Here is a 17731-nt window from a genome sequence, read left to right as displayed (position 1 = left end):
GCAACAGATTTTCCATAGGCAAGCTCGATATTCATTTAAATAACATTGTGAAACGCATCTGTGTTTAATGGTTACATGACAGATGGTCGACAAGTCTAGTTCTATTTTATAAGTCCTCACGTCACTGCTAGCTGTTAACAGATTGGAACATATATATATATATATATTCATGCACTTTTCATAAAACTGGCCTAAAATTTGCAGTGCATTAATTACAAGCACAAAAAAACTACAAAAAATAAAATAAAAATAATAATAAATAAATATAGATATATAAATAAATAAATGGAACATAGTGACATGATTAAAACAATTATTTGCCGTTGCATTTCCAAAATACATCCAGGTATACAGTTGAAGAAAGCCAAATAAGACCTCAGCTCAATGTTAGGAGTTTCCACTATTGCACATGAAGGGACGGAAACCTGTTTGGTATTTATAGTAATACTTTATTGGAATGATTCTTGTGGTGCAAAATATCACAATTAACTTGAACCATGTCCTCAGGAGTTAGCACTGGTATCCACTGAGTTCACCTCCAGCTTAGGAGATATTTGTAGCCTAGAGAGGTGCGTGTAAGAAATTCTCACCCAGAAAGGAGCCAGATGCACTGCACCCATTCAGAGAGAAGACTTTGCCTATTTAAAAATGCAGAAATGGAAGAATAAAGAGGGAAGAAATGGTGAAAACGGCGAGAGCGATGCGGAGAGCGTCGACCGCAAGGCTTCGCCGTGTCAATCACGCACAGAAACGTGTGCGGTTTCGTCAGGTTTTATAAATGTAGAACCCAATGAGAACTGTAACAGTTATAGTATTAACAAATTAAACAAAAACACTCCTCCCCTCCTCTACACGAAGGCTGTGGGCCCGTCATCGCAGCCTTTAGGACCCCTGCTATCTGTCAGCTATAATCAAGTGAAACAACTGACACCTGTAGGATTTCATGGCACATTTCAGAGGTGAAAGTTCAAAGTTCATCCGTGAATATTTTACAGAGCGCAGTGGACCTACAGCTGAAAGAGAAAAAAAAAGAGGTGCTCATTTGATAAAATCATGGCTTCTTTTCAATGCCACTTTCACTTTGTCATCCCTTCAGTGCATTTTTAAGAATAAAGAAACACATGACAGGACCGAAATATTTCGGTTATTACACAGGAATACATATTTTTTTTCTTTTTCTATGTTTCTGTATGGTAGTTCTGGAGACCTTGTGGAGAGCAGTAACTGCTCAAGATGAGAGATGATCTCTGAATAGACGATAACTTAACCCCGTCTGTCTCTGTGCGGCAAAAACAATCCCAGTCCACAGACCTGCATTTACACCCAATCAAATCCATCATGATTAATATCACGCCAACAGAGAGTTAAACAAAAAAATAGAAAATTACAAACATGGTTGAAACAGAGGAGATGATAAAGGCCCTGGAGGTCTTCTCTGCTCTCTTCCGCTGGTTTCTCTGCTGTTTAACAGAAGGAAGGATCGGTTTTAGGATTCATGCACTTTTTATCGTTCTCTCTCTCCATCTATATTCCTCTCTCTCTCTCTCTCTCTTTCTGATTTCTATCACTTATTCCCCTAGAACTCGGCGAATTCTTTCGCACACTTCTCCGTGAACGACACACGGATCTCTTCTTCCTCGTAGTCGTCGAAGTTGCTGGTGTCCCCGGGCCCTCTGCATTTAGGCACAAACGGGGCCTCCACCTGCAAAAACACACCCAAGAAATGAGATAATATTAGTGTATTATATAGTTCATAGTGTTGTGTTTTGCTGCTTCATAGTTTACATTTGAGTATGAAATATGGATGAAATGCTACTTTTTTCGTTTTAAGCACTCGGCAATATCAATAATTCATTCCTTTGTTCTTTGTATTTTTTAATAACGAATATAATCCTATCAAGCCCCTTGTACGTGACGCAGATATGCATTATCACAATGAATCTGACATTATCAAAAGCGACTTATACAGTGCATTCAGGCTATCAATTTTTACCTATCATGATTTACCCTTGATTTGGATCAGAAAAATATTTTCCTAATACAGAGAAAGGTACAAAAACATCTTTAAGATATATAAATGTTAAGCAGATCACAAAATTTGATATTTGCTCTTAAAATTTAGGACAAAAGTCCTAATGTTACTAATTAGCTATTAATACTACGTCAGAAATGAGACTGAAAGTCCATAATATACATTTCACAAATATCGACGTTATGATGAATTTGATATATTTCTGTTCATCTAACTTAACATTTGTCGTAATTTACCCTTAACATGAATCATAAAATAATTGGCGAATTGCTCTGATTATTAAAGAAAAAGGAGCAAGAAAAAAAAGTATTGTTTCAGAATATATTAATGTAATGCAGGTCACAGATGTTGATATTTGCTTTAAACCATACTCTTATACTCCAATTTTTAACTATGACAAATGATATGGTTTAATAATACTAGTGATCAGTGCTGGGGAAAGTTACTTAAGTAATGAATTACAATATTGAGTTATTTCATAAATAAGTTACGAAAAGCGTTATGGAAAGTAATGCATCGTGTCACTTTCTGACTCCTGAGCTGGGACGTGTCTTTTACATTTAAGATCAATTAAGTGTTCCTGTAGCTCAATTGGTAGAGCATTGCAATATCAAGCGTAATGTGTAGGGTTTGAATCCTAGGGAACACACAATAGGTAAAAATTGATAGCCTGAATCATGAGTCGCTTTGGAAAAAAGTGTCTGCTAAATGCATAAATGCAATTTTTAATTTAAAGTACAAAAAACTCAAAAGTGATATCTCTGGCAGGTTCTTTCACACCAAATATCTGAGGCTGAAGGAAGTGCCTCCAATTTCTCTAAACACGGAGACAGGAGAGTGTCGTGGATGAATGAGGAAACAAAGTAACTGGTGTTACTTAAGTGAAAAATTAAGTCCGATTTTGTCTTGTAAATGTAAAAGTAACACATTACATTAGTAGTTCCTTGAAAAAGTAATCTGATGACAGAACTAGTGTACCCCCAGCACTGCTTGTGATGATCCTAAACCACATCCAGTATAACATGAGCTACGAGGCTTGGGAAGCACTGAATGCATCAGATCGCTCACCCTCCGCTGGTAAATGGCGATCCAGTCAGTAGTTGAGAACCACTTGTGTCCTTTGATGTCGTTTACTCCGTTTTTAAGGTTTCCGTAGCGTTTGGTGAGGTCCACCTGCAGCAGGTTCCTCAGCAGGTCCTTCAGGTCGGAGCTGAAGTGCGACGGGAATCGTACCTGTGACAAGAGCGTGGTTCAGACGGGGAAGAGCCTAACTGAACCAGACACCAGTAAACCGGCCTGGGATCAAGACAAGACTCTCAGATAAAGCGGAGATATTTGAGCCATTTTCAATCTGAACGCTAGTGTTTCATTACCTTTCCTGAGACAATCTTTTCATAGATCTGAATGGGTTGATCGGCAAAAAACGGAGGATAACCGGCAGCCATCTCATACATCAGCACACCCAGAGCCCACCAGTCCACAGCCTTATTATACCCCTACGAGAGACAGATATTAAACACTCACAAACTGTGCATGTTTCACAGACGGAGCGAATGTTAGTGGAGCTACCACTGCACATATTCATGTCGAGGAACAGAAGATTTCAAGATCAGGAACCTCAAAGGTTTAGTGTGATGCAAGTTAACAAATCAAGTCTCCTCTGCTCACGGCTTTGATCACAAATACAGTAAAAACAGTAATACTTCTGCAAATTAAAACAGGTGGTTTCTAGAAGAATACATGTCATTTATTCCTGTGCTCAAAGCTGTATTTGTCTTCAGCGTCTCATAATTCTTCAGAAATTATTCTAATATACTGCTCACGAAACATTTCTGAGTATTATCAGTGTTCATTTTTTATGGAAACCGTGGAAGACCACCAGTCAAAAGTCTGGTGTAGTGAGGTTTGGGGAAAGAAAAGAGAAATGAACACTTTTATTCACCAAGGATGCATTAAATTGATCAAAGTGACAGTATAGATGTATATCACATCAAAGATTTCTATTAGAAATAAATGCTGTTCTTTTAACATCCTATTCATCAAAGAATCCTATGTATCACAGTTTCCACAACAATTTGAAGCAGCACGACTGATAATAATTAAAATAAATGCAGTAAATCAGTATATTTTCATGATTTGTGAAGATCATGTGATGCTGGAGACTGGAGGAATGATGCTGAACATTCTGCTGAGCATCACAATAAATGACATTTTATAATACATTCACATAAAACAGACATTTTAAATTGCAATAACATTTCACAATATTACTGTTTTACTGTATTTCTTTAACAAATAAATGCATCCTTCATGAGCAGAAGAGACTTCTTTCAAAAAAATCATAATATGAATTTCCCAAACTTTCGCCCATTACTCAATATTTGAATATTAAATTGTGTCGTTTCAGTCAGATAAAGTGCTCAGAGTAGCTGTACAGCACAGAAGGCATCTGTCAGCTGAAAGTGAGCTCTTACGGTGCTGGCGCTTTATTAATGAGACTGGGACTGCTGTCGTGTCCCGTCTCCTCAGAGAAACAGCACGCCTCACCTTGCTGAGGATGATCTCTGGGGCCAGATACTCCGGGGTGCCGCACAGGGTCCACGTGCGACCCTTGACCCGCTTGGCGAAACCGAAGTCTGTCACCTGAAACAGAAAATTGTGAAACATTGTGTTAACAGCACAAGGTTGTGGGTTCGATTCCCAGGGAACACATGTTAGGTACAAAATGTTAGCCTGAGTGCAGGTGATTCGGATAAACGCATCTGCTAAATGCATGAATTTATTTAATTTAATTTATGCATGCATCCTGCTGGAAACATGTCATGATGTCATCATCACATCAGCCATGAGGCGGCAGTAATGGTGAGATTATGAGTCACATGTGATTGACAGCACATCACAGACACACTTGTAGCAACATTTACACTGCAAATGAATGGGGCCCAAATCTGTTTTGTTTTTTTATTTTTTTTTGCATGTGGCACAAATGTATTATTTTTACAGTAAAATCACACTGAATTTGTTTTGTTTCTGTTCATCTAATACAACATTTGTCATTATTTACCCTCGACATGATTGTCAAATATTCTCCAAATTGATTATATTAAGAAAAATATTCATTTAAAATGTATATTCATGTAAAGCACATCACAAACACTGAGAAGTTCAAACGTTACTATCACGGTACTTAATTAGCTATCAATGCAAATTTAAGACTGGATGCTAATTAATAATAATTTAAGACTGTAATTCTTCATACTGTTTTCACATAATAACTAAATAATAAAATTAGTGCTGTCAAACAATTAATCGCGAATAAAAGTTTTTGTTCATTTAATATATATATATATATATATATATATATATATATATATATATGTGTGTGTGTGTGTGTGTGTGTGTGTGTGTGTGTGTGTGTATTGTGTATATTTATTAAGTATATATAAGTGCACACAGATACAGTATATATTTTGAAAAAATTCACATGTATTTAAATGTATATATATCTATATAATAGATATATAAAAATATATTTAATATGAATTTTTTTAATATATATATATATATAAGGACACATACATATATTAAGTAAACAAAAACTTTTATTTTGGATGCGATTAATCGTGATTAATCGTTTGACAGCACTAATTATAACATTTTAAATTATATTATGAAGTCACAACATAACATTTGTCATCATTTGTGCTTAATTTAACCTCAAACTGCATTATAAGTATTACAGAGAAAGATGCAAAAATACCTGTTTAAAATACATATTGATTTTATTAATGTAAAGTAGATTCACACTGTGTAGTTTTTGTGTTGATTACCTGTATATAGCCCTGCTGATCGATGAGGAGGTTCTCTGGTTTGAGGTCTCTGTAGATCAGGTCGAGGGCATGCAGATATTCAAACGTCAAAACTATTTGTGAAGCATAAAACCGCGCATGGGGTTCACTACATAAGAGAAAGACAGCAAGAGAGGAAGAAAGAGAAGACACAGTTACAACCACAGCACTTGGGCTGAAATAATAAAAGAGATTCACGCAAATTCAGCACAAACACACTTTTCACCATTTATCAAAAAGGATCTTGTAATGGTTAAAAAAAACACAGATGAAGAAAAGTGAAGTTGAAAAACTCCAGCAGATTTGATATTTTTATTGTTATCCAGTGAGCTGTACATGATGCTGCTGCTAAGTGCTTTATTTTAGTACAGCAACAAATGAACATTAAGCATCGAGCGTCCTCACACAAGCGAGATGAAACCACAGTCTCGTGTTATGGACATTAGCACACATCTCTCAGGACAGCACTGCTGCTCTTTCACTCCTCAAACCCACTGCTTGTTTTAATCCTGTATATTTAGCTCCACCAAAATGAGCCAAAGAATACAAGCACAAATATGCAGACTGTTATTATTACGTCTCATTCCTATATCGATTTCTTCTCTGGAATTAAATAAAAAAATAATAATAATTCATATCAGCTAAATTACATATATATATATATATATATATATATATATATATATATATATATATATGTATTTTTTTTTTTTTGCCATTTATGCAATAAGATTCAATCTGTGGCACACATATATAAACGATTTTCATACTAATCATTCAGTCTTTTGTAATTCCAAGCCAGACGTTCACACGCATTTTACTGACTTTATGTTTATGGATATTAAAATTGATTTAACAGCTTCTGCCTGAAATAATGGTGATATTTGATGAATGAATAGACAGCCAAGGCTATCAGCTTGTCTACCATACATGTGAACGCTTTTATTATATACACATATATATGTATAATATAGCATAGTTAGAATTTACATTATAGTTTTCATTTAATTAATATTTTTCATGACAACATCACTACTATATTTCCTATGTTTCTATTCTCTCATCAACACTTGGTAACAGTGCATCCATCAAAAAAAGCCCAAATTAGTTTACTTTTTAAAATAAATTCCAGAAAAATATCCCTTATATTAATTTTTCAAAGGAAAGGTCATTTAATTACAGTAACTAACTAGTAGTGTAAAGCAAATGGAGCAAATCATTACCGTTTATTTCAATTGAACATTTTTATGACTTAATCATTCTTAATCTTTTCATTAAACTCTTGAACCCCCTTCATGTTATTAATAACAACGAATGGAATATATGTTCTCACTCTTTGCATTTCTAAATCAATTAACTTCATTTTTTTGTCATACATTTTAGAATCAGTAATGGACTCCAATTTCTACCGGCTCTGTATATAAAGCACATCTGGGGTGTAAATATATTCACCTGAATCTGCCGATTCTACGCAGGTGTGAAAACATCTCTCCTCCCTGAACGTACTGCATCACCATGTAGAGATTAGTGTTGTCCTAAAACAGACACACGTTACCAAACACCGCCTTTACATGCGGCACATCATCATCCAGCGATTGATATTTCAGACAGTCTTCACCTTGAAGGAGTATTCCAGCCGCACTAAGAAGGGGAAGCTGACGGCCTGCAGTATCCGCTTCTCGTTCAGAGTGTGTTCGATCTGCTTCAGCTTCACAACCTGCAGAGAAACCATGGAAGGACGTCATGACATCAGCGTGTCTCACTGTGATGTCACGGCTCAGGCATTAGCCCCGCCCACCTTCTGTTTGTTGAGGATCTTCATGGCGTAGTGCTGCCCGGTCTCTCGGTGTCTGACCAGCATCACGCGACCGAACGAGCCCGTCCCCAGAGTCTTCAACCGCTCGAAGTCCTCCAGACTCGCCGTGTTCTGCGGGACAGACCCACCGTTAAACACATCTGTCTTTACATCTGTGCTTGCTGTCCAGTTTCCACTAGCGATGGGTGCTTTCAATCAGTATTACTTTGTATCTTTGAGATACTATTACAGTTCATATTTTGAATTATTTGTAATTTTTAGTTTCTGCTTGCATTTAAATTTCTGAAAAATTTTACTATTTTAAACTGAACTATTTTAGTACATCAAGTCAAACTAAATGAGAAATGTTGCAATGGATATTAGCTGAATTAAAATATATATTTTTATTGTTATTAAAGTTATTGCAGTCGACAGTATTTTATGGTTTAAGTTTAAGTTAACTATAATAACGTTGTTTTCGAAAAAAAAAAAAAGTCACATGATTTCATTAAAAGAGGATTTCATGAATTTAGCAACTGAAATATTTTATAAAATGTTTATTTTTTACTAAATAATATTTTAAACTCAAAAGTAATTTTTTATTTTATTTTTAATTGTTATGGTTGTAAATGTATTAATAATGAAAATCAAATCTTACAAATTCCTCCCCAATCTCATTTTGTCACATTTTGCCAGATTGCCACATTTTATGGTACTGTTTGCCTGTTGTGTGACACAAATGGATTTTCATAATTTTTTCACAAAGTGCAACAACTGCAGAGAAATCTGGACCTGATAAAACTGTCAGATGAAGATGACAATGACTTCAAACCTGAACAAACTGTTGTAGTGTGTCAGTGCTCTACATTTATGTCATTTGCATTAACATATTAATTAATTTACACACAACACCTCAACAAATATTGTAAAATATAAACTGATTAGTCGTCTATTTTCAGTGATATTTGTTAAATATAAATTGTTTGTGTGCCTGCCGTTGTGCGTTTAACATGAATCACTCCAAACAGACGTCTGTTAAAAACCATTGATTTGTTAGCGATGCACTATTTTCAATGTGCTTATTGATAGGGTTAGCCTGGCAAAAATAGACGTAGCGTAGCAAGTATTTGCCTTGACATCATCACATGAAACGGTCATTTTGTGAAAACTTGGTTCAAAGTTTAGAAGAGCTTAATATTGGAGCATTATATAGCCTGCTATTTATAAATACTAGAATATTGTGGTGGATTTCTACTGGCACAAGAGTGATCTTCAGGGTTTGTTCAAAGTGCCACAGAAAACACACCTGACCATGCAATAATTCTGCTGTCGTTTCCAAAGGTGCCTGAGAGCACCTGCTTTTAATGAATTCTTTACTCTAATTCAATGCGCTTCCCTCCTCTGTTCCTCTCACCTGTGCAGGATTCTCCCATTTCCTGAGGAAATCTTCTCGGGCGAAGGCCAGAAACTCTTTGACTGTGGGAAGAGAGAGAAACTACATGAACTTAAGTAGTAAATCATATTTGATTTCTAATGATCAACACGAACAAAACGTTGCTAAAAACCTGTGGTACACAATCTATTCCCTGTCTTTCTGTCGTCTGAGTGATGGTCTCTTTTTGCTGTGAAATCTTTACGTATTTGTATAATACTGAAGCAGCTCAAGTTTACTTGATTATCTTTTTTTTATTATTAGAAAAGTCATGTTAAAATGTGAGTCTCAAATATGATTGCAATACATGCTTTAATCATAAAACTACTCATTTAAATACCATCTTACTAGGGCATTATTGGAGATACAGAGTGAAAACTGATATTTAAATCATTTTATGTAAGTAGTCTGCTATACTGTTATAAAGATCTCACTGATTTAGATTGGGCATCACTTGCCGATTTAAGTGGAGAATCTGGGCATCATACAGTAAATGACTGAGGATCACACACAAGTCACTTTAAACTCACGAAATGAGTGGCTTGTTGCTAGGAGACGCATGACGAATCAAAACAACATGCATTCTAAAATCAGATCCAAATATCAAAGTGTTTGATCTCTGACGACTGGATGAAATCAAAGCCTGAAGCTAAAAATCTGAGTCTGTGAGTCGGAGTCTGTTTCTGGATTATAAACTGTATACATATATATATATATAGTCTTAAGGTTCACTTAACTCTTCCATTTAAAAAAAATATTTAATATGTCAGGCATTACAGGGGTAAATGTAATAAAATGCCACACAGGAGTGCAAAAAAAGTTCATTTCAAGTTCAGTTTCATTAAGTGCTGTCAAACGATTACTCACGATTAATCGCATCCAAAATAAAAGTCTTTGTTTACCTAATATATATGTGTGTACTGTGTATATTTATTATGCATATAAAAATACACACACACATACAATATATATTTTTAAAATCTTTACATATATTTACATGTATATATTATAAAGTATATAAATATTTTCTATATAAACATAACATATGTTTCTTAAAGATATGCATGCATGCATTTATTTGCATGTATTTATATTTGCATTAGAAATATACACAGAACACACATATATATTACTAAAAAAAAAATTAAAAAAAAAAAAAAAATATATATATATATATATATATATATATATATATATATATATATATATATATATATATATATATATATATATATGTATATGTATATATATATATTGGATGCGATTAATCGCGATTAATCATCTGACAGCACTCATTTCATTATGTCTTCAGCTTCCAATAAGAGTGCAGCATCTCAGCTCCATTCAACACATTTCAGCATTTTCAAATCCATTCTGCAATTTCCCACAAATTCAGTGAAGAAAATATAAAGCAAGCTAAAAGAAAGACAATTTTCAAGGGAGGCGGGAGGAGATTTTCTCACTGTACTCAACGTCAGACTTGTTTTTGCAGCACTTTGCACAGTTCACATTGTTTTAATGCAGCTTTACAGAACATTGTGGCGTTCATTGTTATAGTATCTTAATAACTTATGAGTTAATAAAGTCACATTTGACAGCTGGGCAATAATATACTTCACATTTTGCATTGCAATCAAACAAGATTTGCAATATATTACTTTACATGCGAGTACTGTATGCAGATAAAGTTGGACTCACTTGTATATCCAAATTTATATTAGGAGCTGGGTGATAATATAGATTGGTTTTGTTTTGATAATGTAACTTGTGTAATGTAATGTATATTATGTAACTTGCATGCAAATTAAGGCCACTTTTAACCCTGAGTTAATGTTTCCGTGCATTTTTAAAGGGGGTTAACACCGATTTTTCGCTGGTATACGTAACTTTGAGCTGTTTTGCAACAGACAAACCGATCGTAATCTAAAGATTTCTTGAAACATTAAATATGCATACTTTTTGTATCACACAGAAACTTTCAAGAACCAGCATTTGAGGGAAACGGTTCAAGACCGTGAGCAGTTTATGTTCCTGTTTTTGACACATTTCATACTTAAACAGGAAGGTCGGGTGGGATATATCGAAGGACTTTTCTAATATGAGTTAAGCAATGACTATAGCATTCACTGCAGCAATTTTAACTTAAATGTTTTCAAAATAGCTTGCAACTCGTTCCCACTAATGGAACACTGTAAATACGAAAAATAATCCTGAGATTTACACATATAAAGCGTGAAATCACAACACTCGACAATCAAATGATTAAACCAGGGTTAGTATGTTAGCGACTTAAGCCTGGGTTAAACAACCCAAGCCTCAAGACACCAGCGAGGCCCTAACCATCACAGACACTTGGAAGGACACACAGTGGTCAAATAATAAGGTTGTTTTCAATGACAGATTGTTCAATTGCTATATTGATAGATCTCAGTAAGTAGGTTTTGGTTCTTGTTGTTTTCTTCAGACCTTCTCCAGACCCATCAGACACACACAAATATCCTATTTTTTTAAAATCTAGGCTAATAAGCATCTTCGGCTTGTTTTATACAGAGTGCAACCCTCAGACGAAGCGCATCTCGCTCTTAATAAAGCATCAACACATTGTATGAGCCTGTGATCGCCATGACAGCATCAGCATCATCTCTGCCGAAGCCTCGCACATGCACGACATCATTCCCGAAGAGCATCTGAGGATCGCCACGATCGAAGATGAAGATGATGACTAAACAGAATGACTGGGACGCGTTAAAGACACCCACCGCTCTCCATCTCGTTGCCCCGTTTGGCGGCCGGCGTGTTGCCCATGACTCTGGGCCCGTCAGGCGCTGGAGAGCCGCAGGTGGAGAGGGATGCGCTTCGACTCTCACGCTCCGTTTGAGCGGCTGGCGTCTATCGATCGGCTGGAGATGTGAAAACAGGGGACGGTGGGTTCTCGAATAAACAGCGATCTCTTATGAATGCAGCAGCAGCAGCAGCAGCATCCGTGTTTAAAGGGCGGACGGGCCGCCAGCATCAAACCGGACTCGGGCGTCCTTTCCTGGCCTGGCTCTTCGCCGCACCTCCGCGGCCCGCAGTCCTCTCTCTCTCGCCTCCCCGCGGGGGTGTTCCGTGAGCGGCGCTCGCAGGGGAGGGGATCGCGGCTGAAAAACACGGATGCAGGTTCGGTGAGATCGTTCATGCAGCTGCGCTTCCCGTGGCCATCGACACAGACTCCGCCCCCCGGACTGAGCCCGCCCACCGCGCCTCCCCATTGGCCAGACGGAAGAAGACGGACAGATGTGCGGAGTGATTGACGCTAATGAAGCCGTGATGAGTTTTGATTTCTCGATATCGAAACAAAACATCGTTCCCTTATGTTCCAAACGGACGGAGCTTTATGAATGATGTTAATGAGTGGACTAAACTTGCATTGAGTTAATAAAGTAAATATAAATCGTATGCATATTGAATATTTCCACAACTGTTGTCTACCAGGAAAAATACTGGGCACGGAACACATGTTGGCCAATAGAAGGTCATTTTGACACTCATTTTGTGGGGTCAGTTATCACATTTTTAGATATTTTAGGACTTTCCTGCAAAATGTAAATAGTCTTTTTTTTTTACTTTCAAAACAAATGTCAAGCACAGAACACATGAAATAAATACTATGCAAAATACTATTTTTATGTCATCAAAATTAGTCTTAACACCCTTCACCTGACTCGACTTCAACAGCACTGGTCTTAGTTTGGTTTGGTGTATCCTTCGCCCCCCGTGACCCACAGTGTGCATATTTTCACAGCCCCGGATCAGAGGACAGAGAATAGAGGGAGGCAACATGAAACTATGGGACGAGAGCAGAGGGAGAGATGGAGGGATGAAAGGAAGAGCAGCTGTCTGATGTGATGTGTGGATCAAAGGTGGAGCAGCCCAAAGTGCCATCTCTGATAGCTGCTGCTTAGCAACCTCATAAAGAGAAACACACACACACACACACAGGGCATGTGTCCGTATAAAAGAGTCAGAAGATGGAGAGAAACCAAAGGCAGTTTTATAATGACAAAAGTTAATATTTATTCAATCTAAGACTTTTCATAAACAAATAGCATGTGGAAAAACAAGGCAACAAAAGAACCAACCAAATACTTTTCTAAATACTCTCACATCCCAACAAAACAGAAACAGAGCTGGAATTGTGACGAGTTCTGTATATCGATCATATCCAAGCTAAATATTCCCAGAAAAAGTTGCTCGGATCCTGATCATAAAGTACCACAGGATGAATCTCACAAAACATGTCAGGGTCACAATTATTTTTTTTTTTTAAGAAAATCCTATTATTCTCAATGGTGATTATGACCTCAACCATGAAGTATGATTGCTTTACAGTTTAAATCAAACGTTATTATATCATCATTATTACAAACAACTCTGCATTACAGAAATCATTGTTTGTTTGTTTTTTATTATAGTAATGAGAATTTGAGGAAAAAAAAATTAATAAAAAAAAAACAATTAAGGTTCTAAAATGCTTCTTTGTCTTTCTGCAAAATAGAATTGTTATTTTCCTCAATGTTATGGAAAACGTGAGCCAGACATATTTTCATGAGATTCACCTCACTAGTGATGTGCACCACAAAGAAACCGAAGAAAACAGTCCACGTCTGCTGGTAGTGCAGGTCCGGCCCCTCTGTGTTCAGCTCCTGCAAAGTCCCATGACTACCTGAGCACTTCAGGTGTGTGTGATCAGAGCAATAAGTGCCAGAGGATTGAGATGAGTGTGTGTGTGTGTGTCCAATCACAACTGTAAGACCTGCAGGCATGTAAATCAAAAATAACACATTTATTACTTCATGTATGAGGTGGCTGTTGAGTTCAAGCTCTATAAGCAGTCCATAGAGTTGTCAGGCATGAGTCCAAGGGGCGGGGCTTTGCAAGGCATGGAGGTGGGCGGGAGCATGACATTGGGGGCGGGGTCTACGTTCTCTGAATCTTCCATCTTTTCCATAGTAGCCTCCCAGTTAATGTGGAAACGAGTCACTCGAGGGTTCGACGCCAAGATGTTCCTTTGCAGCTGCGAATCGGCAAAAAAAAAAAAAAAAAAAGATGAAAAATCAAAAAGAACAAGGATTGGAAATGTTTGGATTTGAATCTGCCAGCGTTACACTGTAAAGACTCAATGCTAATAATACTCTTTAAAATATCATTTACTCTTTACAACTAGGGTCCATTAGTTCATTTCGGTTTAAGACACAAGTCTTTGTTCATGTTAAAGGGTAAGTTCAGCCAAAAATGAAAATTAAGCCAGAAATTACTCAGACCTAGGTGTATGAGACTTTCTTCTTTCAGGCAAATTCAGTTTGAAGTTATGATCACTTCAGGGTAAATTATTTATGGCTTAATTTTCATTTATGGCTGAACTAAGCCTTTAATAAAATACAATCACTGATGTTAATAATGCATTAGCACATTATGAAATTAACATTAAGATTAATAAGTGCCTATTTTTCATAACTAATATTAGCAAAAGACATCTTACTGTAAAACTTTACCAATATCTTACTATAATAATTATTATTAAAATATATCTAACTTCTATGCTTTAAACAAACAGTTTATTAACAGGACTGAGTTAATATTCATCAATCGGTTTAAGAATCTCGATTCCCAACAGAATGAACGCATGGAAATATGGGATTCTGTAACAATACACACAATAGCAGCGACCCTGAATACGTTTAGCAGAATTAATGAATTACAAACGATATTAGACTGAACACGACAGACACCTGCCTCTTTGATGTGACCGACATTACCACATTTGATTACACAAATAACATACATAACGTCTATTGAGTGTTAATGAGCTTTCCAGTCTTAATTCTGTCTCCCTTTCAAATGTCAAATTTCAATTCACCAGTAACTGACAAAATATTTAGTAATATAAGTATATAATATTAATATTAAGCTGGCATCCAGCTCTTTCTTAATCCGTTAATATAACTGTGCCGTAACATTAGTGAATATTGCATAATAATGTCTCACCTGTGTGTAGTTGGGTTTGACAGGTGGGTTTTCCCGCAGCTCAGGGTCTGTGTACTCATTGTTTACATAGTAACCGATGCGAATGAATTCCTGTCCGTGATAGGTGCATGTGATCAGCACGACGGTCACGCCCACCGCATCGCTCTCGGGGATCAGCCCTGTGTTTGGAGCGTCCGCCTGTCAATCGAGTCAAGAGAGACAAAACTGAGAAACCTAAATGCTTTTTCCAAACCATCTTTGTAGCTTGTAGATGGTAAATATTCTGGTATCTACAAATGACCCTTTGAATTTCATGAGTAATCCAAGGTAAACAATTCATGATGCTTTGATCTGTATCAAATCACATGTGCTTTTTCTGGAATGGAGATTCCAAAATTCATGCACTTGATTGCACATTTACAGATGTACTTTCTCATTTCATCTCTAGGTGGCAGTGCACTGCAACTTATTCTCTAAAATGGTATTATTTATTTGGCTTAGAAGTGAGATTTGGATGAAGCTGATCATACTGCACAGAACCAGGAACAAGTATTTCCCAGGTCGTAATGACGAACCCACCTGAAACACAAACATATGCCTGCCTGCAGGAACTGGGCCGACCAGAACCGAGTCCAGGACCTGGTCGTACTCCTCACTCTCCGCAGAGCCCACGTATATGATCTTCCACTCCAGATCTGAGAGGCAGAAACCCAGACATAAGCAATTCTGGTTTCTAACAGTAAATACATACACTTACAATATCACACAATGAGCACTTAGTGGAAACTACAACAAGGATGTGAGTTTACATGCTTGAAAAATTGAACATCCTCTAAAGTCCCTATATTATGTATTTCAGGTTTCATATTTGATTATGATTTGCGGAGTATCATTTAAAGTTTTGTAGAGCAAGCATGACAATTCCATAACACATTTAATCAAAACCCGGTTTTATTAATAAATCAGACAGTGCTATTTTTAAAAGTTGGATAATACACAGTAACTCAGCAACTCTTTTGTAATAATTTGAATGGGTCATCAAGTGTTATTTTACTAATCATTGATAAAATGGAGGCTGTAACCTTAAGTGAAAAGAATCAGATACAATTTGAGTTTGTTTAGTGAAAAAACTATGGAAACGTGCCTAAACAAATTTAAATAAATAAAGTTATGCATTTAGCAGACGCTTTTATCCAAAGCGACTTACAGTGCATTCAGGCTATCCATTTATAAAGTTTTAATTATTTTAAGACTATCATAAAAATTATTGTAGTAAAATATGATCAATTTAGCAAACAAAATACAGACCATAACTATACATTTAAGGTGTTTTAGGACACCACGGCGCAAGTTCTGCTCTCAATTAATATATTTTGTTTTACAATAAATTTGAACAATTAAGTACACATACACAAGAAATACAACAGCATAAAATGTAAAAAAAAATAAAAATAAAAAGTTCTGCCCCAATATCGTCACACCGCCTCCCGACACGTGACGTCAAGCATAATCCAACCAATCGAAGGCGTCACAGATACATTCTTCACGCTCCTCGCGCTGTCAGCGAACTCCCCGCCGGCGCCAAAATATTGAGCGCGTGAACATTCACAGCTGTGACAATAAAAGTTTTCGATTTCCTCGCTTAAATCACCATAAATATTCTTATGGTGCTTGATGTTTTTAGACGTTATGACACTGTAAAAAAACAGTCAGTAGTTGCAAAGTAATTGCAGAAATACGTACAAACTGAATTTGTGAAGTATCTCACCTTCAGGTAGGTCCTCCATACACTCAAACGTGATTTCGAATTGAAACGGGTTTCCAAAAGGACTGGGGTTATCCAGAACAGACACGTTTAGCACCTGCACTTTGGCCATGATGGCTCACAAAACCCGATCAACAGAAATCGGCCTTGTGTTTATGAAAGAAAGCCCCTTAAAAACCGTCCAGATCACTGTAAATCTGAAGTGAAGCTGAAATGTAACGTAAACCGGAGTCGGAATGACAAAACGATCCTTTGTTGGAGAGGCTAAGGTTGTAGCTGCATGGTTTTCTCTTGATAGGGTTATTTTGTACTTTTTTAACTAATCAGACGGTCGCCATACATCCATTTTACTTATTGTTTGAACAACTTAAAGAACATATAATTTAGTGACGGTTTTGCGTGTACATGGTGTTAAAAACCAAATAAAAGAATCAAATCCGTCCTTTCCACGGGATCCTGAAGGAAAAACGTCCCTAAATGCCCCAAAGAAAGACACTGAATGACAGCTGCAAGTGCTCTGGATCTGATGTTCCTCTTCCTCTCTGAAGACTTCAGTCTGATAAACCTGCTCTGTACTGCGTCCTGCTGGACTGGAGTCAAATACAGGGAACCAGATTCACAAGAATATGAAATAAAAACAAAAAATGCCGTGATAAAACAAGTCAGTCAACAATTTTATTAAGAAAGAAAGCACTGCATATCAAAAGCAGATCCTCAGACACTTAATAGCAGCCCTTACTAGATTGATTAGTTGCAATCTCAATACTTCAGACCAAAAAATGAGACTTGAAATAAGGACTTATTAACATGTTGCTATAATGGAGCAAGACATTAAACACATCAGAGCTTTGGT

At 36.6% G+C, this 17731-nt stretch overlaps 2 protein-coding genes across 2 annotated transcripts; both read right to left on the bottom strand.

The window, feature by feature from the left end:
• Window positions 1–434: 434 nt before the first annotated feature.
• Window positions 435–12351, bottom strand: LOC113051365 (cAMP-dependent protein kinase catalytic subunit alpha-like). The gene is made up of 10 exons (XM_026215090.1): window positions 11867–12351; window positions 9090–9151; window positions 7679–7807; window positions 7499–7597; window positions 7333–7415; window positions 5863–5989; window positions 4580–4675; window positions 3406–3528; window positions 3101–3265; window positions 435–1702 (listed from the first exon to the last, which is right to left on the bottom strand). The coding sequence occupies exons 1-10, from the start codon at window positions 11910–11912 to the stop codon at window positions 1577–1579; spliced, it is 1056 nt and encodes a 351-aa protein (XP_026070875.1). The 5' UTR covers window positions 11913–12351; the 3' UTR covers window positions 435–1576.
• A 785-nt stretch (window positions 12352–13136) lies between these two features.
• Window positions 13137–17433, bottom strand: LOC113052425 (histone chaperone asf1b-B-like). The gene is made up of 4 exons (XM_026216890.1): window positions 16882–17433; window positions 15693–15808; window positions 15135–15311; window positions 13137–14163 (listed from the first exon to the last, which is right to left on the bottom strand). Exons 1-4 carry the CDS (start codon window positions 16988–16990, stop codon window positions 13972–13974), a joined length of 594 nt encoding a protein of 197 aa, XP_026072675.1. The 5' UTR covers window positions 16991–17433; the 3' UTR covers window positions 13137–13971.
• Window positions 17434–17731: the final 298 nt, after the last annotated feature.

This window comes from Carassius auratus, chromosome 1 (genome assembly GCF_003368295.1).
Source record: "Carassius auratus strain Wakin chromosome 1, ASM336829v1, whole genome shotgun sequence".
NCBI lineage: Eukaryota > Metazoa > Chordata > Actinopteri > Cypriniformes > Cyprinidae > Carassius > Carassius auratus.
Note: the sequence above shows the minus strand (reverse complement) of the source record. Positions and strands in the feature narration are given on the sequence as shown.

What these genes read in the sequence shown, in the direction of transcription:
- LOC113051365 (XM_026215090.1), bottom strand. Translation starts at nt 11,912, where the DNA reads ATGGGCAACACGCCGGCCGCCAAACGGGGCAACGAGATGGAGAGCG. An exon ending in GGCTGGAATACTCCTTCAAG is followed by an intron (nt 7,416 to 7,498) that starts GTGAAGACTGTC and finishes TGTCTGTTTTAG; the next exon opens with GACAACACTAATCTCTACAT. An exon ending in CGTAGAATCGGCAGATTCAG is followed by an intron (nt 5,990 to 7,332) that starts GTGAATATATTT and finishes TCTCTTATGTAG; the next exon opens with TGAACCCCATGCGCGGTTTT.
- LOC113052425 (XM_026216890.1), bottom strand. Translation starts at nt 16,990, where the DNA reads ATGGCCAAAGTGCAGGTGCTAAACGTGTCTGTTCTGGATAACCCCAGT. An exon ending in TATGGAGGACCTACCTGAAG is followed by an intron (nt 15,809 to 16,881) that starts GTGAGATACTTC and finishes TCTGCCTCTCAG; the next exon opens with ATCTGGAGTGGAAGATCATA. An exon ending in TCAAACCCAACTACACACAG is followed by an intron (nt 14,164 to 15,134) that starts GTGAGACATTAT and finishes GCCGATTCGCAG; the next exon opens with CTGCAAAGGAACATCTTGGC.